Raw genomic sequence first — 26288 nt, forward strand, 5'->3', positions numbered from 1 at the left:
ATCTTCCAGCTTGAATCTGGGACAAGATCAAATACAGTGGGATTTCCTAGGCAAATTAAACATAGCATTGCTTATAATTGGCATGGATTTGAGTTGTTAAAATTTGCACTGAACAAGGTTAGTTGGCGTTGACCAAAGTCTTTGTAGTAAGCTAGATTTAGCTCTACACTCAACACACACATTATCTTTGTGCAACAAAGCTCTGTAGTTGTCAAGAAACAAATCAGTGAGCCACACTTTTGAAGTGTTATTTTATGTTCTTTCATTACCCTGAATACAAACACTAATTTATTTTGTCTTAATACTACAATCTCTGTTTTCTACTCTTACACTTACTCAAGCAAGACACGTGTTATTCAGCTTCTAAACGCACTCTTCGTAATTTACCAGAAGATTCCAACTCTTCTGGTAAATTACTCATTAAACTTTAAACAACGTATTAGATATTGGCACTGATAGATAAGGGAAGATAATAAATAATACTGTGAGATGGACTAACACATTTTGTTTTGATATTTTTTGTGGGATTTCTTGACTAGAATAGAGAATCAGAACAACACAAGTCTTACCGTTTAAGAGGAAGAAAAACAGGCAAACAGCTGACACCAAAGTAACTCTTACTCTAAAGAATGTAAACATGTCCAGGTGTATTAAAGTGAGTGTCACAATAATCAAATTGATAACTACAATAAAAACAAATTGATATATAGTAGGTTTAGTTGGTAGAAGGAAACAGATGTTCGCATATTTCTAATTCCTTTTCAGTGTTATAGATACACTTTAATTGTAAGGGCTGCAGTTCAAACAAATAATAAATAGACTCTTCTTTTATAGTGCTCTTCTAGTATTGTTAACCACTAAACATGCTTTTACACATCGAGCCACATTAATCCATTCAGTCATACACTCAGCACTTTTTCACTTCTTTACAGTTTCACAGGTAGTGCATTTTCTTTATCACACACATTCAAACATCAACGGACACATCGGAGGCAACATGGGGTACAGTGTCTTGCCCTAGGACACTTCGGCAGGTAGTCTGGGGAAGCAGGGAATCAAAACACTGAATCACTATACCCCATGACTATAGCTGCCTCAGTAATCAAAAACACTATGTGTAAGCTGTTTATTCGTGTTTAAGGAACCAAACTTGTGACATATATAACTGAAATATCCTAAAATATCAAATGCCTTGTTAGTAACACTGGTGTCTTGTTACAATTAAGCAGGATATCAATTACATTCATGAAATATGGGACATGTATGATGTGTACTCTCATATTCTCACCATAATCACTGCAACAACGAGAGCAGCGATTCCAATCACGTAAATCTTATTTGAAAATAACTCCTGGATCCTGCTGTGGCAGCTCTGGAAAGGAAAACCATCAAACATGAATTTAATTTCCAATAAAGCAATACTGACTGAGACTGAAATGAGTATCAACATTTTTTTTCTTTTAACAAAATTATTTGACCAGGTTGTTTTTGTTGTTTTAACTATTGTAATAATTATAAAACATGGAAATACTGCTAATAAGATAAGAGAGAACTTTATTATTCCCGAAGGAAATTCCTGTGCAAGGTAGCTCCAAAATTACAATTACAATATACAGCAGAGCATCAAATAGATGATGTATAAAAATAAGTGTAATGAGTAGAAAATCTAGATACATTAAATACAAAGTAAAGCAGATAATGGCAATTTTCATTGACAGTAATGTTGCCACTGCTATTGAGAGGTTGTATTGCACCAGATAATAAATGTAATTGTACATGGTAATAATAACAATGAAAAGTGAAAATAATGAAAAGTGAAATAATATTGCACATACAGTTAAAATATTGCACATCTTATAAAACATGATGCAAAATTGAAGTATATTGCACATGATATTGAATTGCACATGGTTTAAGAATAATAAGTGTACTATTGCACATGATAATAGAAAGTAATATTGCACATGATGCGTGGAATGACATGACCTAAAGTGCACATGACAATGAACATTATGTCACCCAGTATTGTTAGAGGTAATACTGAACATAATATTGGTGTTGCTACTCTCATTCAGGTGTGTCAGGTTTCCTTACTGCAGAAAGGAGAGGAGTTATAAAGTTTGATGGCCCACAGGTAGAAAAGACCTCCTGTGGCGTTCTGTGGTGCTCCTCGGTGGTCTCAGTCTACGACTGAAGGTGTGTCGTGCGGGGGGTGAGAGGTGTTATCCATGATACTGAGCAGTTTCCTCAGCATCCTACTCTCTGACACCTCCACTAACGATTCAAGTTCTATTCCCAGGACAGAACAAGTCTTTTTGACGAGCTTATTGAGTCTGTTAGCGTCAGCTGCCTTCAGCCTGCTGCCCAAGCACACTACAGCGTAGAAGATGACGCTGGACACCACCGAGTGATGGGACATCTGCAGCATAGTTCTGCTGTTGAAAGATCTGAGTCTCCTTAGAAAATACAGGCAGCTCTGACCTTTCTTAAATATGGCTTCTTTGTTTTTATTCCAGTCCAGTTTGTTGTCTATGTGGATGCCCAGGTACTTGTACTCGTCCACAATGTTCACCTCTGTTCCATTGATGGAGAAGGGGTTCAGACGGGTCCTCTGTTTCCTAAAGTCCACCACCAACTCCTTCATCTTTGTGATGTTGAGTTGCAGGTGGTTTAGTCCACACCACTCCACAAACCTGTTTACTACACTCCTGTACTCCTGTACTCAGCCTCCTGTCCTCTGCTGATACAGCCCACAATGGCAGAGTCGTCCGAAAACTTCTGCAGATGGCAGGACTGTGAGCAGAAGCTGAAGTCTGAGGTGTAGAGTGTGAACAGGAAGGGAGACAGGACCATCCCCTGCGGTGCCCCTGTGTTGCTCACAATAGTGTCTGACATGATGTTCTGTAGCCTCACATACTGTGGGCGGCCTGTGAAGTAGTTGGTAATCCAGGCCACTAGTGGAGCATCCACCTGCATGTCCAGTAGCTTATTCCTGAGCAGGGCAGGTCGAATGGCTGTCAAGTGCTGCCTGCCTTCTCCAGGTGAGTATAAGCCTTATGCAGCAGAAAGATGATGGCATCTTCCACTCCAATATGGGGCTGGTATGCGAACTACAGGGGGTCCAATGATGGCTCGAAGACTGCAGGAAGGTGCTTCAGGATGAGCCTCTCCAATGACTTCATGGCATGTGATGTCAAAGCCACCGGTCTGTAGTTACTGTGTGTTTTAGAGTGTATCTTCATTGGCACAGGGACCAAGCATGAGGTTTTCCACAGCTCGGGGACAACCATCATGCTCAGGCTCAGGCTGAATATAAATTGAAAAACACCACACAGCTGAGAAGCACATCCCTTAAGCACTCTGGGACTGAGGCCGTCAGGGCCCACAGACTTTCCCGGCTGAAGGCGACTGAACTCTCTTCTCATAGTAATTGTAACAGTGGACAGTTAAAAGATGCAAGAACCCACAGTGCTTTCATTTTAAGTGGGTATGTCATCAATATTAACTGAACAGTAATAATGAATAAAGGTTCCTGAAATGAAAGTGTTGCCTGCCAACACATTCATTTCAGCAGCCTTTTTTCATTACTCCAAGAGTCCAAATCAGCACACAGTCCAATAATTGAAATGGTTGATCTGACACCACATCCATAAAATGTAATCACACTATAGACAACTTATTCATCTTTTTATGCAGCAACTTGCTGTACGTTCTTATGGGCTGTAAAGGCCACTTTTTTTTCTTTTTTTTTTTAGATAAGCACTTGCTAGATGCCAAACACAGCAGACTTCTTGACTCATTTCATTAACGTTAATGAAAACAAGAAATCAAGTTCAGGCCACTGTGCAGCACAAGCCTCAATAAAGATTATTTCCACTGCATATATCAAGATTGCATATTTATATGTCTTCAGCCCTGAGTGATTCCCTGTTAAATTGTACACTCGGAACAATATTAGAATAGAAAAATACTTTATTCATATATAAACAGCACACATACATGTATATATGTATTCATATTTACACCGTTGTTCACATTTTCAACCCCTGATCCCAAAAAAGTTTCTCATCATATTTTGGATTTGTCAAACAGGTTTAACTGTTGACATCTGAGAAAAAGTTCAGGAAATTCACCTGTCCATTTGAATGCGAAGAGCAAAAGGAAAAGACTGATATAACATTCTCTCTCTAAAGGTGGATTTTGATCACAGGAATCTTTTCCAGGAACTAGGGAGGTATTTTCCTCAATCCCATGCAATTCCATTATAGGGACCTAAATAGAGTTACAAGGGAGATATTATCACTCAAAAATTGCCCTGGTAGGTGAATAGTACTTTTGAGATTACTCTAAATTTTAGAGTGAAGGTTGCAGATGAATATATTGACACATCATTTATAAAACTAATTGGAATAGAGAAACTTGACCTGTCATTTGTTCACTACACTAGTTCTTCTGTGTAAAAGAATAGTTTTCAAAATCCTATTACTTGTTTAGCCCTAAATCGTCTTTGGATCTCGGAATAACTTGAACATCATGGGGCACCCAGACCATTCAGGTAATCTGGGACAGGTTTAATTAATTTTAAGTACAACAACAGTAACAACAATGTAATCAACCTATAGTAGCAGCTTCAGCCAAATTAAAAGCTGTTGTATTTACATAAGATGATTAACAAAATTCCTAAAACTTCTTAGGCAATATACAATTTTGCTGTATGTCAACTCAGAGGTAAAGAAATATGTTATGGAAACATGATGTTTCATCCTTTCAGTGGAGCTCCAAAGAGCTGAAGAGTGAATAAAGTTAGACTGGTAGAATGTGGCTGTCTATCTTCTTTCTATGTCACTTTGTTTTTCCTTTATTCTATTACCCATCTAATTGGCCATATAAAGCACTTTGACCTGCCAAGTATCTGAAGGCTGGTTTATAAATAAACTTGACTTGCGTATTAACTGCAATGCAGTTCAAAGGGGTACAAATGGAAAGGTTAAGATACAGTACTCTGTCACAATGTGGTACTTCACAACGTTTTTGTTAACGTGGTATGTTTTGTCTCATATTGACTTCAAAATACGACCTGGTTTTTATCCAGTTACAGTGTGAATACAACCTCACACTTTGTTAGGGCATTGAAGAAGCTGTTGAGATGGAAGACAGCACTTACAGTGTTAAACTGTTGGTTGGGGCAGACGTTGCTAATACCTAGCTTGTCTGTCAGCTGTGTCAGAATTGAGGTCCCCATGCCCTTACCACAGCAGTTCAGCTGAAACACAAAAACAACAGAGAAATAACCCTGTAAATATGTTCTTTTAGAGCTTTTCTAAAACTGACTCCAGTCAGTCCTTCACCTGTGATTAACTTAGTGTTGTGCTTGACCAAATAATTCAATATTTGCTCTAACTATGATGTCAACACATCATACATCTCTTCACACAAGTATAGTAAATGGTTATACCGTCTCATGGAAGACTTTGAGTACATGAGCGACAGCATTCTTGGTCTCCTGATCATTCATGGTTGGTGTCATGGCTTTGTCATATACAGAGTCATAGAAGGTGATCATCTCCTTTGAGACCTTAGAAAGAAACAGACGTTACTATGAACACATCCTCCAACTGAATAGTATCAGTTAAATACTCAGTTATAAGTTAAGGTGCTAGTAAATAATTTTGTGCATACTCTGAAAAAGGCAAATAAATGAAAAAATAAAAAGCAATCATTTGCACATAACTGAAACATGAATACTGAAAATGAGAATTTTTGATTGTGTTTGGAAAAATATCTTCTCATCTGCAATTTGATGCCAGTCATGTATTTAAAACAAGCTGGGACAGGATAACCAGAACACTACAAAACGTCTGGAATGCTTAAAAACATCCCGATGGAACACTTCCCAACCAATTGGGCTAAGTTGTCAACAGGGTAACAACAATGCTCAGCCTTTCAGAAATAAAGATGAAGAGGAAGGTCTTTCCACTATGCAAAAGACTGTGTGGACAAATAATTAAACAATTAAATAATATTTTGTCTCAGAATAAACTGCAAAGAATGAAGGAATTTGATCATCTACAGTAGGTGATATTAGTGAAAGATAAAGAGACAATTTTTTTCAACATATTTAAGGATCAACTGAATTATATAAATAAGGCACAAGTCCCTAAATATTCTTTTTCTCTTTGAGCAACAAAAGAAAAACAGTTTGTATTAATTCTATGTTATGTTACTATAGACATAACACATTGATAAATAACGTCAAAGTCTTTAATCAAGCATAAATTGAAGGTGAATATGAATATGTTCAGTTGCCATCTTTCTTTGGGAAAGTAATAACTGTTTTAAAGTTATAAAGGTTAAATTAGAAGCTTCTATGATTGGTTTGTTTGCCCATACAGCAACAAACAGGCAGTTTGCCACCCAGAATGAGGTTTTGCACTATTTGGGAGGAAAAACAATGAAGATATTTGATTGCTTGTATCTCCCCTCATGATTTTTCATTCATGTAAATATGAACAAAATATCAGCAGTTTCCCTTTACTTTATAAGTATGGTGATTTTAATCAGACAAGGTTGTGGACTTCTTAGGCTGTGTAAACAAACAGAAAATGCATTTCCTGTATTTTTGGGATCCGTTTTGTGATTATCTCAACACCTAGAGCATCTCTGCAGGCTTACAGTGTCCTTGTGCATGTAACCCCAGATTCCAGCAGCAACTTCACAGGCGAAGAGGATGACAAGGCATGCAAAGAACTGCAGAACAGATAAGAAACATCAGACATGTGGATTATTATTTAAGGATGAAGTTTCACTGAAGTTTAACATTTGCTTTAAAAGACAAAATATTAAATGGCACCTGTGGAGATTTACTAATACAAATATGTGTATTCAATGTAATACTATCAACACATTTTGTGTATCCTTGATGTCATGAATGTGTTGATTGCTGATTGATTATTAGATTTGCAAAGACAGGACTGTGCCACTCGTGTACAGAATAACAAAGCCCCACTCAAAAATCAGCTTAACTACACAACTAGATGTCCAAATCTCCCCTGATATTCTGTAAGTGTGACTGACTCACTGTTCCTAACAAACACTGGGACTCCTGAATGGCACCATAACACCCAAGGAAACCGACCACCATCATCACTGCACCAACTGCAATCAGAATGTGAACACCTACACAAACAGAATGACAGACAGGTAAGAATGACTGGAACAACCTTTCTTTAAAAAAAATGCATTCAGCCTTATTGACAGGTGTTTTGGACCACAGACTTTCGTCCTTATGGACAGCAGGTGGACCCATTTATCTTCTGCACCACTAGTATAAAGTGAGTCGTAAACTACTTTCCCCTTTATCCCTGTTTTTGCATACAAAGCTCCATTTCCATAGTTCAACAGAATCATACTTTTTTCCCCTTCTCCTCACGGTCCCTATAAAGAATTCCATGTTTGTTTGGCTGTCCCATGTTTAATTTGACTTGATGCAAGATTGAAGGGCTCCAGATTGGATAAAAGATGTGCTAATGTGCTCAGCTGATTCTTCAGAGGCGGTCTTCCATTTTTTTTTTTTAAATCTAGCTTTATAGTGGTGTATAAAAAAAAAATAATTTGAATTTTGTTTTATTTATATAGCGCCAAATGTCATCTCAATCCACGTCAAAGATACAGTCCAACTCAAGCCATTTACAATTCAATTCATTGTGACACAATCATGATCCAATCAAATCAAATTCATTAAATTTCAAATTTGTCCAATTCATACTAAGCCAATTCAAAAAAAGTTACCTCGCTAAGGAAACCAACAGATTGCATCGAAACTTTTCTTCGATCCAATCTCCTGTCCTGAGCATGCATGAGGCAACAGTGGAAAGAAAAAACTCCCTTTTAACAGGAAGAAACTTCTGGCAGAACCAGACTCAAGAAGGGCAGCCATCTGCCTCGACCGGCTGGGGTTTGAGAGGATAGGAAAGAGGGGACAACAAACACCGTAACACCAGACCAGGGATACCTGCTGAGAAAGAGAAACAAAAGTTAATGTAAACAATCATTTCATATGAATATGGAGAGTAATAAAGAGCAGAGTGAGGAAAGGTGCATCATGGGAGATCCCCCAGCAGTCTAGGCCTATAGCAGCATAACTATGGGATGTTTCAGGGTCACATGAGCTATCCCTTTCATTTTTATCAAAAGGTTTTAAGCTCAATCTTAAAGATAGAGAGGGAGTCTGCTTTCCCGTTCCACAAGAGAGGGGCCTGTGGACTGAAGGCTCTGCCTTCCATTATATTTTTAGGAACTTTCTGAACCACAAGTAAACCTGCAGTCTGAGAGTGAAGTGCTCTGTTTGGAAAATACCAACTATGAGATCTATAAGATATGATGGAGCTTGGTCAGTAAGAGTTGTATGTGTGAGGAGAAGAATTTAAAATTCTTTTTGACAACAAGCTAAGAAAGAGAAGATGAAACTAGAGAAATATTATGTCTCTTGCTACTTCTAATTAGAACTCTGGCCGTGGCATTTCGGATAAGCTGGAGGCTTTTCAGAAAATTTTTGGGACAGCCCAATAATAAATAATTGCAGTAGTCCAATCTTGAAGCAACAAATGCACGCTCTAGTTTTTCTGCATCACTCTGAAACTCGAAGTTCCTAGATTTGGCAATATTTCAAAGGACCAGGAAGGAAGTCCTAGAAACCTGTTTTATATGAGGCAAAAGACAGATTGTGGTAAAAAATATGTAAATAAAAAATTTTTTAAAAATCATTTGACTCTTCAGAGGCAGTCTTTTATCCCTTTAAATCTTGCTTTTTGTGATGTATAAAAATCTTTAAATAAAAAATAAAAATCTGAAACTCACACTGAATGGGACCCTTTCTCTTTCTGAAATTTAAGAAAGTCTACACCATATCAATTGTGAAAGCCAAGAATATTTAGCTTTTTATTGACAAGTTATCATTAATGTGTCATAATTTTGTTAGCAATCTAGCAATATTTGACCTAGGTATTAGCAATTATTAACCAAGGGCAGTTAATATCCAATAAAATGAATGACACAAATTATAGGTACTACTACCCAAAGCAGAAGCTAATAACTAAACCCCAGGATGTCATCTTCCATCCAGCCTGGTGACTGAGGGTGGTGAGGGAAGAGTGTTTAACATCCTGACAGCCTGGTGGATGAAGCTGGTCAATTTACCTGCAGATACCACACCGTTGCAGGCATTTAATCATATTTTTACTGAGGAGCTTTGGGCGCATCTCGTTTCCGAGACGAATAGATACAGTGAGTAGATACTTCAGACTCCAGCTCAAGCAAAGATGGCAAGGTGGTCACACGTAACTGTGCCAGAGATGAAAACGTTTATTGGAATGTGTATGGGCATGGGACTCCTTGTGCTGCCAGGACGAAGAGGTTACTGGCGATAAAATAAATATATAAATAAATAATTTAAATATAAAATTAAATTTTATTTTATTACTGTTTTCTAATTGAAAATAGCGCTGTTCCTGCACTTGACTTTTTATTTTATTTTATTACTGTTTTTTTAATTGAAAATAGTGCTGTTCCTGTACTTTACTTTTTACATTTTGTATTTTCGTGAAGGTGTATGTAAATAAACTCAATTTCCAAAGAAAGCCACAGGTATAAGCTCTCAAATACTTTTTGAATTTTGTTTCTATCTGCTACAGAGGCTGAGAAATCAATCATTTAGTAGGCGTTGACACAATTGCTGAATTTCCAGAAAAATTTCAGGTTTTAGGGGGTCTTTCTGAAATCGCCCATAGGTTTTACAGGCATTCTTTTCCAGGCGTCTTAGGCCTTAATGGGTTAAAGGGCCATGTGGCCACATATAATATTTATATTGGCTAATACTACTGTATATGGATAAATATGGATGCCTACCGCGCCGTTTCACGGGCAGCTCTAGGACTCTCAGACCACTGTCTGCTTCACCTCATCCCAACCTATAAGCAGAAACTGAAAACTTCTAAACCCGTGGTAAAGACTGTTAAGAACTGGACAACGGAATCCAAGCTGGAGCTGCAGGCTTGCTTTGACTGCACCAACTGGAGTGTTTTTGTAGCCGCAGCTACAGACCTCAATGACCTCACTGACACTGTAACATCATATATCAGTTTTTGCGAGGACATCTGTGTGCAATCCAAGACCTTCTGCACTTACAATAACAGCAAACCTTGGTTCACTCCTAATCTTAGGAAGCTACGCCAAGCCAAAGAGGAGGCCTACAGGAGTGGGGACCGGGATCTGTATAAGCAGGCCAGGAACAAACTGTCTAAGGAAATAAATGTAGCCAAAAGATCCTACAGTGAGAAGCTAAAAAATAATTTAGCTTCAAATGATCCTGCATCAGTTTGGAAAGGTCTGCAACAGGTCACCAACTACAAGAAACCATCCCCCCACCCTGATGATAATCCCAGACTGGCTGATGACCTGAACGACTTTTACTGCAGGTTTGAAAAGCACCCATTATCACACCCATCACGTACAATGGGTTTCCCCTCAACACCCAACCCCCTCCCCCCACCTGCATTGACGATTTGTGAGAAGGATGTGCGCAGTCTCTTTCAGAAACAAAAGATCAAGAAGGCTCCAGGACCTGATGGCGTATCACCCTCTTGTCTGCGCGTCTGTGCTGAACAGCTGGCGCCAATCTTCACGCAGATCTTCAACTGGTCCTATGTGAAGTGCCCTCTTGCTTCAAAAGCTCCACCATCATCCCAGTCCCCAAAAAATCCTCCATCTCAAGTTTGAATGACTACAGGCCTGTCGCCCTGACGTCTGTGGTCATGAAATCCTTTGAAAGACTGATGCTGTGCCATCTGAAGGACACAACAGGACCCATGCTGGACCCTCTGCAGTTTGCCTACAGGGCAAACAGGTCGGCGGATGATGCCGTCAACATGGGACTGCAATTCATCCTGCAACATCTTGACTCCCAAGGGACGTACGCCAGGATCCTGTTTGTGGACTTCAGCTCGGCGTTCAACACCATCATGCCTGAACTCCTACACAAAGAAGCTCACTCAGTTATCAGTGCCTGCCTCTACCTGTCAGTGGATCATCAGCTTCCTGTCAGACAGGCAGCAGCATGTCAGACTGGGGAGTACCTCATCAAAGACCCGGTCTATAAGTACAGGTGCCCCACAGGGGTGTGTCCTCTCCCCACTGCTCTTCTCCCTCTACACTAATGACTGCACCTCAAAGAGCCCATCTGTAAAACTCCTGAAGTTTGCGGATGACACCACTGTCATTGGTCTGATCCAGGATGGGGATGAGTCTGACTACAGACAGGAGGTGGAGCAGCTGGTCCAGTGGTGCAGTCAGAACCACCTGGAGCTTAACCCCAAGAAGACTGTGGAGATGAAAATGGACTTTAGGAGAAGCCCCCCCCCCCCCAACTCCACCCACTCACCATTCAGAACGACACAGTGTCCAATGTGGATTCCTTTAGGTTCCTGGGATCAACCATCTCACAGGATCTAAAATGGTCTCCCCACATTGTCACTATCCAGAAAAAGGCCCAGCAGAGGTTATACTTCCTGAGACAGCTAAGGAAGTTTAATCTGCCTAAGGAGCTGCTGACCACTTTCTACTCGGCGATTATCCGGTCTGTCATCTGCACCTCCATCACTGTCTGGTTTGGGTCAGCCACCAAACGAGACAGGGCCAAACTGCAACGGACAATTAAGGCTGCAGAGAGGATTATTGGAACTGACCTCCCTTCCATACAGGACCTGTACCGGTCCAGGGCCAGGTAAAGGGCAGTAAAAATCTCTGCAGACCCCTCACATCCTGGTCAAAAACTGTTCAATCTCCTCCCCTCTGGCAGACGATACAGGGCACTGCTTGCCAAAACCAGACGACACAAAGACAGCTTCTTCCCCCAAGCAGTCACTCTGTTGAACACCCAGGAATAGCATTCACATCCATAGTTTCTATTTATTTATATTTATAATCAATTCAACTCTTACTGTTCTGCATTTCTAATTTTTATTATTTCATGTTATTATTGAGTGTTGTACTTTGTGAGTGAAGTTACCGGAGTCAAATTCCTTGTTTGTTTAGTCAAACCTGGCCAATAAAGTTGATTCTGATTCTGATTCTGATATTAAATAATTAATCATTAATTCGACTTTAAAAATTCAACATCCTAAACAATTCTTCAAACTACAACAGTCTTCACAACAGTGAAGTAGGCTATGCTCATGCATGTACTGACATCTTCTGCAAAAGTACAACCAGATTAGAAATTGAATGAATCATAACGTCATGTCCCATGCCGGATCAGTTTCAGATCAGATAATTGGGGTAGGAAGAACTGTGACACTGACGCTTGTGTCTTCTGCGTTCTGACTTGTTTGCAGTGTTGCTCTCCTGATGCATGCTGTCTTATGTCAGACAGCCCGCCGTGTGCTAGTGAAAACATGCGCCTGCATATTTTGCAATTTGCCTTATGATGGTCTCTACTGATGCTGTCCAGCCAAGGATGTGCCTGCTCCCACTCATTTCGGTATTGGTTCAATAAGGGACGCAACATATAATTGCCAAATAAAGGACGATTATGTATTTTACAGGAAGGGTGTCAGCACGTGCAAGCTACAGCACTTGTTCTACAGCATGATAAAGGAAATCTATGCAGAGTGGGATGTTCAAATCACTTCCTGTGGGTTCAGTTCTGTTCTTTTAGTGTGTGATTTGTGCTTACGGTGCCAGGTTAAACAAAAGAGAATGGCTGGTTTTCATGCAAAGTCACAAATAATGACTCAACTCAAATTTACTTTACGAATGAAACAACAAAAACCATAGTTCAAAACAAGCAAGTCATTACAGTTCACATAAAGTACAAATCATGACAAACTAAGTAAATTCAACTACTACTATTTTTTTTTTTGTAGAACTGAGATTCAACTTGTCTGAGATTAAGATGTCAAAAAGCATAATGCTAGTGTTATACTTCCAACATCTGCCAAGGTACAATTTTAGATGCTACTATACACTGGGTTATTATCTCTTTGAGTACTGCTACCTATGTTCAGGCCCAGCATCTAGCAGAAGCAATGAAGACAATTTGATTTGATTCTATTGATTCAAGGCCAGTAACTGCTGTTGTACTTTGTATACTCCCACATCCTCTCAGAGCCACACATGAATGGGTAATCAATATCTTGGCAAGTGCTGCCTCAGTTTGTGCTTTCTGATGTTACACAGTCTTTACTGTTTGTCAATCTCTCTCTCTTACCCAGGCTAGGAATCCATAAGATTCCTAGCCTGGGTGCCAGCCGAACTTAGCCCCGCCCATAAAAATTTTGGTCGGGAAGTTCGGTCTGGCTCTGCTCAGTTGGGAAATCATTATGCCCGACCTGGAATCGGTCGACCCAATCAGATTGCCAGGGCGGGCTTTATACGATGATGGACAGATGATCAACAGGGACATTATTGACTACGTCACTAAAGAGCGCTTGGTTTGACTTCGTTTGAAACAAACATGGCTGCCGCTGGAGAGCTAGGGTCTGTAGATTCTGCCATCGAGTCTGTTCTACAGGATCTCCACATTGCATTCATTTTGAAAGACGAACAGAGGAACGCGATAAAGGCTTTTATCGATAGAAAAGATGTTTTTGCCGTCCTTCCTACAACAAGTGTGTGTTGCTTAATCTACGTCACATACTACGTTGTTCTGATTGGTTGTAGGTCTATCCAATTGAGCGAAGAGGCATTTTTTCTCCTGGTTCGGTTGAAACACGCCCCATACTCAAAACTCTATTGAGCGGTATCAGACTGTTAAAATTGGCTTTGTTCTTAGACATTATGAATGAAATAGGGCTCAGTACTTTTCCATATGACCTAAAGTGATCCAGGAGTAGAAAGACAAAACAATTAGGAAAGCCTGGGAAAGCAAGGGCAGATTCACACACACACATTGTTTTGGGCTGATCCAGAGACTATGACGAAGCATGTTGAACCTACTCATGTCCAATCATACTCGGTCGAATGTGAGTCCAACCTATGACACTATAAATAAACATGATAACTGGAAATCATGGCCAGTCTGACAGACTTCCTGCGGGAGCTCTGTTCCACTGAGCCCAGCGCTGATATGCTTTGATGTGTGACCACCAATAAACACTTCATTTTCACTTGAATTACTTCGGTCCGTTCTTAAGCCTCCTACTAAAAGAACCGAATCTAACAAAATGGTGCCGTGACACGAGGTTTGAAGGCTAAAGGACCACCGTTCCGTGCGACCGACCCCCGTGCGAGGGAGGACGCCTCGAGGTGATAGGAGGGACAGCTTTTTTCAGACAAATCAGAGGCGCCAGAAAAAAGGTGAGCAGAACACCAATTAATGTCTGAATGTAAAATTTCTGCATATTGAATAACCTAAATGAAGTTGTCTGAATTAAGTTGTCCTCTGGTCATGAGATTCGAGTGTTAATGAACTGTCTGTCTGTTTGCATTGAATGGTGACACGTCCAATATAAAAACACATACACACAGGGAAAGTATATAAGTGTCCTGTCAAGTCAATTCGGAAAGTAAGACAAGACAAGATAAATTCATTTTATAAATGAAGATCCCAGTTGTGGTGCTTGTCTTCAAAATTTATTTTTTCCGTGCACTTTTGGTAAGTGATGCGAAGTAGTTTATAAAAGCCCATCTTGAATGGGTGAACTAATTAGAATTGCGAAACGGAAAGTTTCTCCTCTGACGAGGGTTAGAACGAGGGATTGAGACTTCCGGGGTTCGAAGAAGTCTGTAAAACCGAAATATACTCGGGTTGACAAGAATCAATTTATACTTGAAGGACACTAAGGGTCAGATTTTTTAATTTTCATACAACTGTGGGGGGAATCGCCGCTCGAAGATATTTGACTGCGCCAGCAGATCTCGAGTGGTTTCTGTTCAATATTGGGGTTTAGCATAGATAAAAAGTGGGGAAAACAAGTGGCTGCGCGTGCTATACGGGTCGCTTTGTTTGGGGAAATCAGTATTTTTATGGTGTGACCCAAAGTTTTGGAATAAACAAATGCTTTGATAAGTGGAGCGCACAGAACACAGCGTTCTGCGTAGAAGTTTCTTCACTACTTTCAGCATTTGGGCAACTAAGGCCTTCCATATACTTTGAATAACACGTGTATAACTTTTGAATATGTCACAAAAATTGATTGACGACTGGAAAAAATGCAAATCCGGCTCGCTGGGGTCGGTGCTGGTTGACACGTTAGAAAGATGGAAGAAATGGTCCCGGGGTGAGAAGAAAAACGAGGGACAGATAAATTAGACTGGAGAAATGCAGAAAAAGAGTGTGTGAGTTTGCTCCACTGAGACTGAGTGTGTGTGTTCAAAATGTTTTCAAAACAAACGAGAGACTAAGAATCAAGCACATGCATGATACAGAAGGAAAAGTTGATATATGATATATTTGATCCCAAAGTTTATGGACAAAAGTTAATAATTTTTTTCAGCATCAACGTACTAATAAGAGACCTATAAGGAAAAAATTAACAGATTTGTAGGCTTGACCTGAGGCCTGAGGTTTCTAACTAAAGATCAGCTGTGCAGCAGCATTACAAGGAATAATGAATAATGAATAATGAAAAGCCTCAAACACTTTTTGAGCCATAATATTCCCAATTTAATTTTATAGTTGTTCTCTTTGTCATAAATGCGCACACCCTAAGATTGTCTTTTCTCAACCCTGCTTTTTCTCTCATTCAGACCTGAGTGACAACAATCCAAACAGACTCTGGGTGATCATTGGACTGAGTTTATAATGATATACTGATTATAATAGGGGTTTAATTTTGTACTAGAGCAAATCGTATTAATTGATCCATCTATTTTAAAATGCATATGATTAGGAAAGACACCAAAGTATATAGATAAACTGAAAACAGCTTTACAATGAAAAAAATCGCAGAGATGAGATAAGAAACAATAAATCCAGGAAGAACAGTGTTTGAGACATTCATACAAATTGTTGCTGAAATAGGATTTAACAGCTCTCTTAAAGAGCTAAAGTCAAATACACAAGCAGAGTGTTTAGGAGATTTGCTCCTTTAATTAAAATATAATCTGAAAAAATGTTCTACAAAGTGAAATTTTATGATTCCACCTGAAACAGGACTGAGATCAGGCAGTCAGACCATATGACACAGATTAAACAACCAGGATCTAGGATTTAATATCACGGCCAGACAGTCAGATGTCAAACAATTTGATATCATATTAAATTTATTGAGGCTTAGCCTTTATTCTTATTAGGAGATATTAACTTGACTTTAAAATTTTAGCTGCTCGGAATTTCCTCTGCCTCAGGTCACCAATTCAATAGTCAATAGTTATCACCAATATTTAGATTCAAACTAAACCATTTGACTATTTAACTAAATCATTTAACTAGTTAACTGCAGCAGATCTATGAAATAATTAATATGCTCCCTTAACAAAAAAAAAGCAAATAGATTTAAATCCATTGGAAGAATAGCAACAGGACAGCTGCAGCAAAGACTGAGCCATAACAAGCCAAGTCAAGGTTTGTTTTTATGGCGCATTTAAAAACAGTGAGCAGAGTGCAACTTGGTTAGCCAAAATAACGATCTATGCAGACACAGACTTAATTTGGCTGAAGCTATCCCTATTATGCATTATATTATGCATTATTTAACCTACTATTTTATATGATATATAATATATGACCTATATATGAATGTTTTCAGGTTGTCCCACATGAGGCCTGGACGGGGAGAAAATACCCTGTCCATAGCTTTTTTGGGACACTATGAGGACAGGTGTGAATGTGGGAAAAAGGTTTGGTTGCCAAGCGACAGCCATGGTGAGTGGGGGCTGAGGAGTTCCCAAAGGGGGAGTTCCCAAAGGGGGCACTAACGGCTTGGGGGACAAGGGCTACCTGAGGGAGAAGGAGAAGGACGCCAATAGGTGGCGTGATGGAAATTCAAACTGTGCTGAGTCAGTGCCTGTGGTTGAAAGAAAAAGGATATGAATGGGATGAATGAAATGTTCTGTAATTAGGTGTTTTGGGTCATCGGAAGACGTTCCATTAGAGATGACCAGAAAGTTTTTAATCTACTAACCTAAATCGATCAATCAGACATTATTTATATAGCAGTTTATATAGCACTTCTCAACCCAAGAAAATATAGAACAAAGACCTTTCAGATCAAACGAAGCAGTGAAACCCAAGGCCACATACAGACACATGCACACTCACATATAAAGCCACGCACACACACACACCACACATACTGGAAACAGGGACCACAATGTGATCCTTAAAGAAAAATAAAGGATGAATTAGGATAAATAAAGAAATAAAATTAAACTAGACTTTTAATATCTGTATGGAAACATGTTAAGGTTAGGAACAGCTCTGATGTCACACCGTTGGTACCACATGAGGTGTTTCTGATTCAATTAGAACCGGAAAAAACTTAATGCTGATCCTGGACTGTCTGTGTACGGCTCAGCATCAAAAAACACAGCCACTTGTAAAAATTAAACAACATTATTACTAACTAACAAGTAAGAATAAAGCAGATTATGCTGAAATTTTACTTTTTTTAAAGCTCTGACCTGAATTCAGAGAGGACAGACAATATTTATCCTACACAAGTTAATCAGTTCGTCATTGGAAAAATGTCTACTTTCTTGATGCTGTGCTGCTCCCAAAATGAGATCTAACCACAAATATTTCTGTCCTGCAGCAAACAACAACACAGGAGGAGAAACTGCAGTGGAGCAGTTCGGCAATAAATTAACAATTAATCATTCAAACTTCTCAAGTTTTCCCAAAAATTCTGTGTGTGTTTCTGTCTTCTTTTGCATTAAGACTTCCCGGACCTGGAAGAGGAACACATGGATCAAACTCATAATATGAAGACCACTGTTTGTATACTTAGGCCCTAATGGAAACAGGAAGTTTGCTTGAGCAAACCCAGAAATGCAATATATGTTTGTCATCTGTTGTCCTAACCTGTGTTGTCTGGTGTTGAGTGTTGTTTGTGTGTTGTCATGATCCCAAAACTGTCTAAATGATTTTCCACAGCAGAATAAATGGATAATACAGAAGATCTCATGAATGCTGGACAGCAACTTGGTGAGAATTCTGTTGTTGTCCTATAAAGAAGGATTATACCAACTGTGTTGATGTTGATCGTGATGATGTGTTCCCTAGATAATTTGAATTTTTAAACAGCAAAATAAGGAGATGGTACTGGATTTCTCATTAAGGCTGCACAGCAGGTTGATGACTATTCTGGTTCCTTAAAGCAAGGGTTATACCAACTGGCCAGTTGTTTTGTTTTGGGTTATGTTTATTTTGTTATTTCTTTGATTTTCTTTTGTTTTGTTTATTTTGACTTTGGTTTTGTTTGGGGTCCATATGAAAAATAAATAAATAAAGAATGAATTGGGCATTGAAATTGAACCTATCAAAGAGAGATACCCTAGTATAGAAATAAAGTGCAAATGACATTTTGCACTACTGCGCTGCGAGATTTGCTAATATTATTCCACAGATTCAGAACCACTACAGGACGTACGGCCGGAGGACTCATAAGCTTGAGTTCTGGGAGGCCTTTCCCATCATGCCAAGATGATGGTGGAGAACTACACAACGAAATTGTCACAAAAGAAAATTAGTTAGGGAGGGGATGCTGAATATCCCTCAAGGAAGTGATGTACTGGTGACCTCTCCTTCCAAGATTAGTTCCGGATCAGAATGCTGAACATACGTTCAGCCAAGAGGAAAACCGAGCACCGACAGGATTGGACCACAAGAGACCACACGACTCGTCACGTGGTCATCTAAGAAAGATATATAATCTAAAAGAAAAGTTAATCATAATTGTTCAAGAGGCTAATATACTCATATAGTCGAGCCTTGGTTAAAATTATATGTGTTGTATTTCATTTGTAAAGTGTTTAGCTGATTCCTCTTAAAGGCTGATAATGAATCATTTTTAGAATGTCAATTGCCAGTGGGGTGACTCGGCTGTTTGGAGCGGGACCTTAGACTTAGAACGGTAATAAGTTGGTCGGTCGCCAAGTGCAACTAGGGGCCATAGGTGAATTTTTCCCGGATACATCGGGTTTTCGCTCCTATTCGCTGCAAACGGTGGACGAACCTGCTGGTAATGTTAATTGCCTTATGCAATGTTTGAGTGTCAGTAGAATAGAAATGATGTGAAATTTGTTGATAAATCAGTGTTGTGTTGTGTTGTTATGGTACTTATGAGGGAGCAAGGCCTTGCTAGCCACATAAGGTTTTAGGCCATAATGAACAAAGAGTCCACACAGACGATGGATTCGGGGCCACATACACACAATACATATAGCAAAATATGATTTTCTACATATAATCTATTAAGAAATGTGCTCATTTGCGGAGTTATTATCAGTTGAGTGGGGAAGGTTTTAAACTTACTAGAAAAGAGTCTCTATTTCTAGAATCTTGATTAACACTCCTGATATACAAGGTTTTGCTAACGCATCACAATTATTTTTAAATGTGCTTATTTGCAGAGTTATAATCAGTGACTTATGAAGGTCTTAACCCTCTCGGAAAGAGGTTCTGTTCCGAGTAAAATGATGGAATAGTCCGGATTTGAAGGTGTAGCTTAAGCATTAGAATTATGTTTACTATTTCCATGCCTGTGCAATGAAGATTTGCTTGCTGCTTTAATTGCAATGATGAACAGCTTTCACATAAGCTTACATAATAACACATGAAGTCACATCAAAAGGGGGATGACAGACGTCTCCTAACTGGTTGTGCTACATCTCAAAAGGTAAGTGGCTCTTGCAGTTTGGGGGGTGGCTGCTAAAGTCTTGCTACTGCTAATACAGATGTGACACAATACAGAAAATGACAGTCCTACCGCAGTTATTTGACTGAATTAGTTGAAATGATAAAATCACTTCAAAAGGGGGATTGTTAAAATTGGCTTTGTTCTTAGACATTATGAATGAAATAGGGCTCAGTACTTTTCCATATGACCTAAAGTGATCCAGGAGTAGAAAGACAAAACAATTAGGAAAGCCTGGGAAAGCAAGGGCAGATTCACACACACACACACATTGTTTTGGGCTGATCCAGAGACTATGACGAAGCATGTTGAACCTACTCATGTCCAATCATACTCGGTCGAATGTGAGTCCAACCTATGACACTATAAATAAACATGATAACCGGAAATCATGGCCAGTCTGACAGACTTCCTGCGGGAGCTCTGTTCCACTGAGCCCAGCGCTGATATGCTTTGATGTGTGACCACCAATAAACACTTCATTTTCACTTGAATTACTTCGGTCCGTTCTTAAGCCTCCTACTAAAAGAACCGAATCTAACAGACTCACATTCTGACTAGAATCGTGAGTATGACGTAGTCAGGCTATAAGATTCCTGCATGGTGCTGTGTAACACCAGCACACTACCATCCAGGAAGCCTTAAACATCAAAATCAGACCTGACTCTAGCAGATATCTGTTGTCACTTGGGAATTATATTGAAACTAAACAATAAAAAATGGCAGAAATGACTAGCGAGCACACTTGAAGCTCCAATTCCATAGTTCAACAGAGCAATAATTTTTTTCTTCCCCTGAAGCTTACATGTCCACTGAATTCTAATAACTTTTCATTGTCCATAGATGAAGAGCTAGGGCAATATGACATGAATGAGAAACCCCAAATAAGCTTTTAGGAATCTTGTGTACAACAAACACATCAGCTGTGTCCATGCAATTCCCTTTGTTGAAACCTGAATTGACGAAGTCAAATGTTTTGTCAGGTTGGAAATCTACACAGGAAATGCAGTTTTGCCACAATTAAGGTACTGTTCAAAGTCACTTAAACACTTTTGGCACAACTGAAAAATCTTATTTCTGACCCTCTTCATTCAAGCACTGTGGAGTGTAAAGTTTATAGTGGTACTCGAGAACGGCACACCAATGTTCACTGTGGAGCTTACCAGCTCCTTCAGGGTTACCTTTTTGTCTCTTTGTTGCCTCTGATTAATACCCTCCCTACCAACTGTGACATATGGTGGACAGCCCTCTTTTGCTATGATCTGTGGTTTTGCATTCAGTTTTTCCTGCCATTTTTACCATGTATTTTCATGATCTGCAGTTTGTTTTGTGTTTCCATAGTTTTTGTCTTGAGTTTATTGTAATGGCCTCGGAATCAAATTACACCACACAGTGAATGAAGTCTTAACAATTTTACTTCCAGTAAGGGATCATTTGTAAGCTAGTTTCCTGGGTCTCGTTCTCTGGCTCCGTGGTAAAACCACAGCTGTGGATGTAACTCCTGAGGCAATGATTTCCAGAGGGGAATGAGGTATCAGAAGAGTAGATGAGCTTGGAAAGGCTTGTGGTAAGGTTGCTTTCACTGAAGGAAAACAGAGAGGTTAGTGATGACGTCACAGCTAAACAACAGGCTGAGTGATGGGATATGTAATGGTAAATGGACTGTACTTGTATAGTGCTTTTCTAGTCTAGCTGACCACTGAAAGCGCTTCTAACACTACATGCCACAGTCACACACACTCATACAGCACGTCTTAACATGTCTGTACATAACTATGTGCTTTCTAACCATTCATACGCTGAGGGATGCATCAACGTGGGGTTCAGTGTCTTGCCCAAGGCCACTTCAGCACTTCGCCCCGGGGAAGCCGGAGTTGAACCACTTACCTTCCGATTGGTGGGCAACTGCTCTTCCTCCTGAGTTATAGCCACCCCCATCCTTAACGTTGCTGGTACTACTCCATGATTTTGTTTCCCCAGTTTGTTCTTGTTCCTAGTCAGTTCCTGGGTTTTGTTTTTCATTTTAGTTTTTTATAGTGTTCCAGTTTGGCTGTATTGTCTGTTTAGTTTTAATAAATCTGTCTAAATTTAGTCTACCTCTGGGTTTCATCTGTGTCTACATCTGGGTCCTCCACATCATTACATACAACTAGGGATGTCCCGATCCAGGTTTTTGCACTTCCGATCCGATACCGATATTGTATTTGCACTTCCGATCCGATACCGGCCGAAACCGATACGGCCTATCCAAGCATGTATTAAAGTTTAAAGTTATTTAGCCTACTAATTTAGTTGTCAGACTCATGTTGAAAAGGGTTTTCCTGTTTATTCAGGGATAAACACAAAATTGACAAAATTATAAATAACAAACAGAAATGGCATCAGTTAACAGTAAAAAGTGCAAATAATACTGTAAATTGTATTAAAAAAGCAAATCACACAAACAACCTGAGTAGAAAATAGTCTATTAACTCAGCATCAGTACTCTGCTCTTGGACAAGTGTAAACCAAGGCATTCGCATTCACTGTGCGTGAGCCTCTAAACTCACGCGCATGTAAAACAGCTCTCTTTGGGGTGAAGTCCGGCCCAATCCAATGTGCAGTTAAACTTAATAAAGATAAAGGACGGTGATCACAGCTCCATATCAGTTGTGAAACTAAGATAATTTGCACTCTCTACTTGTTTGGCAATGTAATCTCTAACATCTTTGTGAATCTGGGGGATAGTTTTCTCAAGGATGTAATGACGGCTGGGCATGTTGTACCGTGGTTCCAGGTGCTCGATGGTGCGTCTACATCCCACTTTAATCACGAGAGTTAATGGCTCGTCATCCATAATTATTTCCTCGGCAATGACTCTTGTTATTCCCTGGGCTTTAGCACTGTTCAGTGGCAGCATGTCAGGCTTCGCAAACGTTTCTGCTAGAGTTAGTTGTGTTGGACCTTTGTTTTTCTTGTCTTCGGTTTTCTTTAGAAACTCTTCATGTTCTTTATGGTGGTATTTCGCTAAATGCTTGATAAGATTGGTTGTATTGAAATGTCTTACAACTCTACCACCACGCTTGACCTTATTGTGGCAAGTTTGTCACTCCACCTCTTCATCTGTTTCGTCTTTTAGGGTAAAATAATCCCACACAGCTGACATTTTTACCGGTAACTTGGCCGTCTTAATGGTTAGGACACCTGTGGGTTAGGAGATGCTAATGCTCGTGTGCTGAAGGTGTGCTGGAAAATGCGGACCGGATATTAGGGAACAACACAGAAAAAAGTGGAATGGATTATTTAAATCGGTGCGCTGGAAAACACGAACCGGACTTTAAAAAAAACTACTACTGTCCCAAACTGGATCGGGAGTCTGGATCGGCATTTTTCCATGCTGGCGATCCTCATTTTTTTGCAAATATCGGCGGCCGATCCGATCCAAATATCGGATCGGGACAAGCCTACATACAACACATCGTGACAGAAGGATATGACCAACATGGACCCAGCGGACCAGCCTTCCTGTGAGGAGTCGTAGGAGAGGCATTTGGCCGTTAAGGCCTTCTGTGACCTTTATAGCCGGAGCTTCTAATCCAGACCTGGGCATTGTACGGCCCCCAGGCCACTTACGGCCCTTTGGTTGAGTCTGACTGGCCCCTGTAAGGTTTTTTAGACATTAGAAAATAAATATATTTTCGAATTTTATCTCGTGCATGGACTAAAGCTGCATTGCTTTTATTTTGAAGTTGTTTTTTTCCTGTACGTAAAGACGCAATATGTAAACCAATAGATGCGCTGATTGAATCTACTTTGTTACAAGCAGGTCACAAGACATTACCCCTCAAAATCGTGCAAAAAATATGCTACAAAACACGCTTAAAAAAGAAAGGTGATGCCGAATGCAGAGTTTTCAACAAAGCATTGACATATGGACTTGTGTTTGTGCTTGGCTCTCAGTGTTGCATTTGATACGGCCGATCACAGTATTTTATTAAAGAGACTTGAACATGTTATTAGGATTAAAGGAACTGCATTAGGCTGGTTTAAGCCATATTTATCTGAAAGATTTCAGTTTGTTCTTGTAAACGAAGAATCTTCCTCACAAACCAGAGTAAGTCATGGAGTTCTTTAGGGTTCTGTGCTTAAACCGATTCTTTTTACTTCATACCTGTTTCCATTAGGCAACATTATTAGACAGCATGGCATACATTTCCATTGTTATGCTGATGATACTCAGCTGTACTTATCTATGAAACCAGATGAAACCAATAGGTTGGTCAGACTACAAGCATGTTTTAAAGACATAAGGACCTGAATGACTCTGCTTCTAAATTCAGACAAAACTGAAGTCGTTATCTTTGGACCTGAGTGTTTCAGGGAGAAATTGTCTAGCTATATAGTTACTCTAGAATCTAGAGTCTAGATGGTATTTCCTTGGCTTCTCGTACTACAGTGAGAAACCTTGGAGTTATTTTTGACCAGAATTGATCATTTGACACACATATAAAACAGGTTTCTAGGACTGCCTTCTTTCACCTTCGTAATAAATTGTTAAAATTATTCATCATTAACTATTATTTATAGTTAATTTCTAGTTATTTATCATTAACTATTTGTTAAAATAGTTGTTAAATTATTAAATGTTGTATGCAGAAAATCTTGTCCATGCATTTGTTACTTCAACATTGGTCACTGTAATTCTTTATTATTGGGCTGTCCCTCAAATTCTCTGAAAAGCCTCCAACTGATCCAAAATGCTGCAGCTAGAGTTCTAATGAGAACTAACAGGAGAGATCATATTTCTCCAGTTTTAGCTTATCTTCATTGGCTCCCTGTTAAATTCAGAATAGAATTTAAGATTCTTCTCCTCACATATAAAGCTCTTAATGACCGAGCTCCATCATATCTTAAAGATCTCATTACAAGAAAAATTCTTCTATAAGAGAGAAGATTAATGGGATCCTTCCCACTATTATTACTAATGTATCATCAAGTACAGCAGCTTTAGAAGTATCTTTAGAGCCTGATTTGTATTTAGACTGTTGTTATTCTGTTACAACAGCGCACCGAGTTCAGAGCAACATGTTTCCAGTGGGTTTCTTATACAAGTAACTGAGTAAGTTGACTTCGTTTGTGAGGGATGTTTACATTAGCTGAGACGTTGGGAGAGAGCTCCCGAACAGCAAGAGAGACAACCGCTGCTAGAGAGCAAACAGTTGACCGGTCAGATATAGGATTTTAATTTAAAATACCTGTTCTGTATTTATCTGAAACAGTTGTATAGTGTTCAACTTTGACAAAAAATAAATATTTAATTAAAAATTAACCTTCTAATGTCATCAAATCTCAATTAAGAGTAACAGGAAACATGTAAAATTCACAAAATAGTGATTTGTTTTATATCATGATATATATCGATATTGACTGATATAAAAAAAATATATCGTGATATGACTTTTTCCCCATATCGCCCAGCCCTAATACATCCAGTGATGTTCAGCTGGAGCTCATTGACCTGCAGTCCGATGCAGTCCAGCAGTGATTCATGTCAGAATCACTGCTGGATTTTTACTCTTCTCTCAAGGAGAAGAACTTTCCAAACATAAGGAGACATGCTCAGAAGATGCTGGTTCTCTTTGGATCTACGTACATATGTGAACAAACATTCTCAGTGATGAAGTTTACCAAATCCAGGTATAGATCCTATCTCACTGATGATCATCTGTCAGCTGTGCTTCGCATCTCCACTTCGGTCAACCAGACTTTGATACACTTGTTAAAGCTCATCAGAGACTAGATTTATCTCACTGATCAAGAAAAAAGAACAGAAAAACACCAAATGAGGTAGTTAGAATACAAATGTTGGCATGTAAAGGCATGATACCAACTAGCAGTGAACTGGGACACTTTCTTTGGAGGCTTTTTCCCTAAATTACAGTTCAGTGCCTACCGTTATATAAAATGACGTATGTTGTTTAATATTTGGAGTACAAAGACAATACTGGGATATCTTTAGAAAGCTAAGAACCTCTTTCTAACTGTATATGAAAATCAAAATGTGTTTTGGGGTCAATATGACTGAAAATGATCATAAATGTAATGAGTTCAAATGGTAATAACATTCACATTTTGTTTACCACTGTTTTGGGAAATTTGATTGAATAAATTACATTATTTGCAAGACAACTCACTTTTTCATTGCTTAATTATAACATAAACTCATACCAGTTTACCAATCTTGTCAAAACAATGCTATTTACTGTTTTCTTTATAATGGAATTAAATCAATATTAAGCAGAATTGAGTTCAGCCTTTTGGCCCAGCCCTTTACAATATTTTCTGTGTTTCATGTGGCCCCATAGAAAAATAATTGCCCACCCCTGCTCTAATCCTTGGGAAAGACTGAGAGGTAACAATCAATCTTTTTGTCTCCGGGGAGCTGAAGGAGGAAGCCAG

The 26288-nt window shown here is 39.2% G+C and overlaps 1 protein-coding gene across 1 annotated transcript in view; it reads right to left on the bottom strand.

Annotated features, from left to right (window-relative positions):
• Positions 1-26288, bottom strand: part of LOC142382173 (CD81 protein-like) — a 68678-nt gene that overhangs the window by 2984 nt on the left and 39406 nt on the right. The window contains exons 3-7 of the mRNA XM_075467779.1: positions 7079-7176; positions 6673-6747; positions 5456-5575; positions 5165-5263; positions 1289-1372 (exon numbers count right to left, since the gene is read on the bottom strand). Coding sequence (XP_075323894.1) covers positions 1289-1372; positions 5165-5263; positions 5456-5575; positions 6673-6747; positions 7079-7176 — 476 coding nt within the window. The remainder of the gene's footprint in view (positions 1-1288; positions 1373-5164; positions 5264-5455; positions 5576-6672; positions 6748-7078; positions 7177-26288) is intronic.

The sequence above is a fragment of the Odontesthes bonariensis genome, chromosome 1, assembly GCF_027942865.1.
Source record: "Odontesthes bonariensis isolate fOdoBon6 chromosome 1, fOdoBon6.hap1, whole genome shotgun sequence".
Classification (NCBI taxonomy): Eukaryota; Metazoa; Chordata; class Actinopteri; order Atheriniformes; family Atherinopsidae; genus Odontesthes; species Odontesthes bonariensis.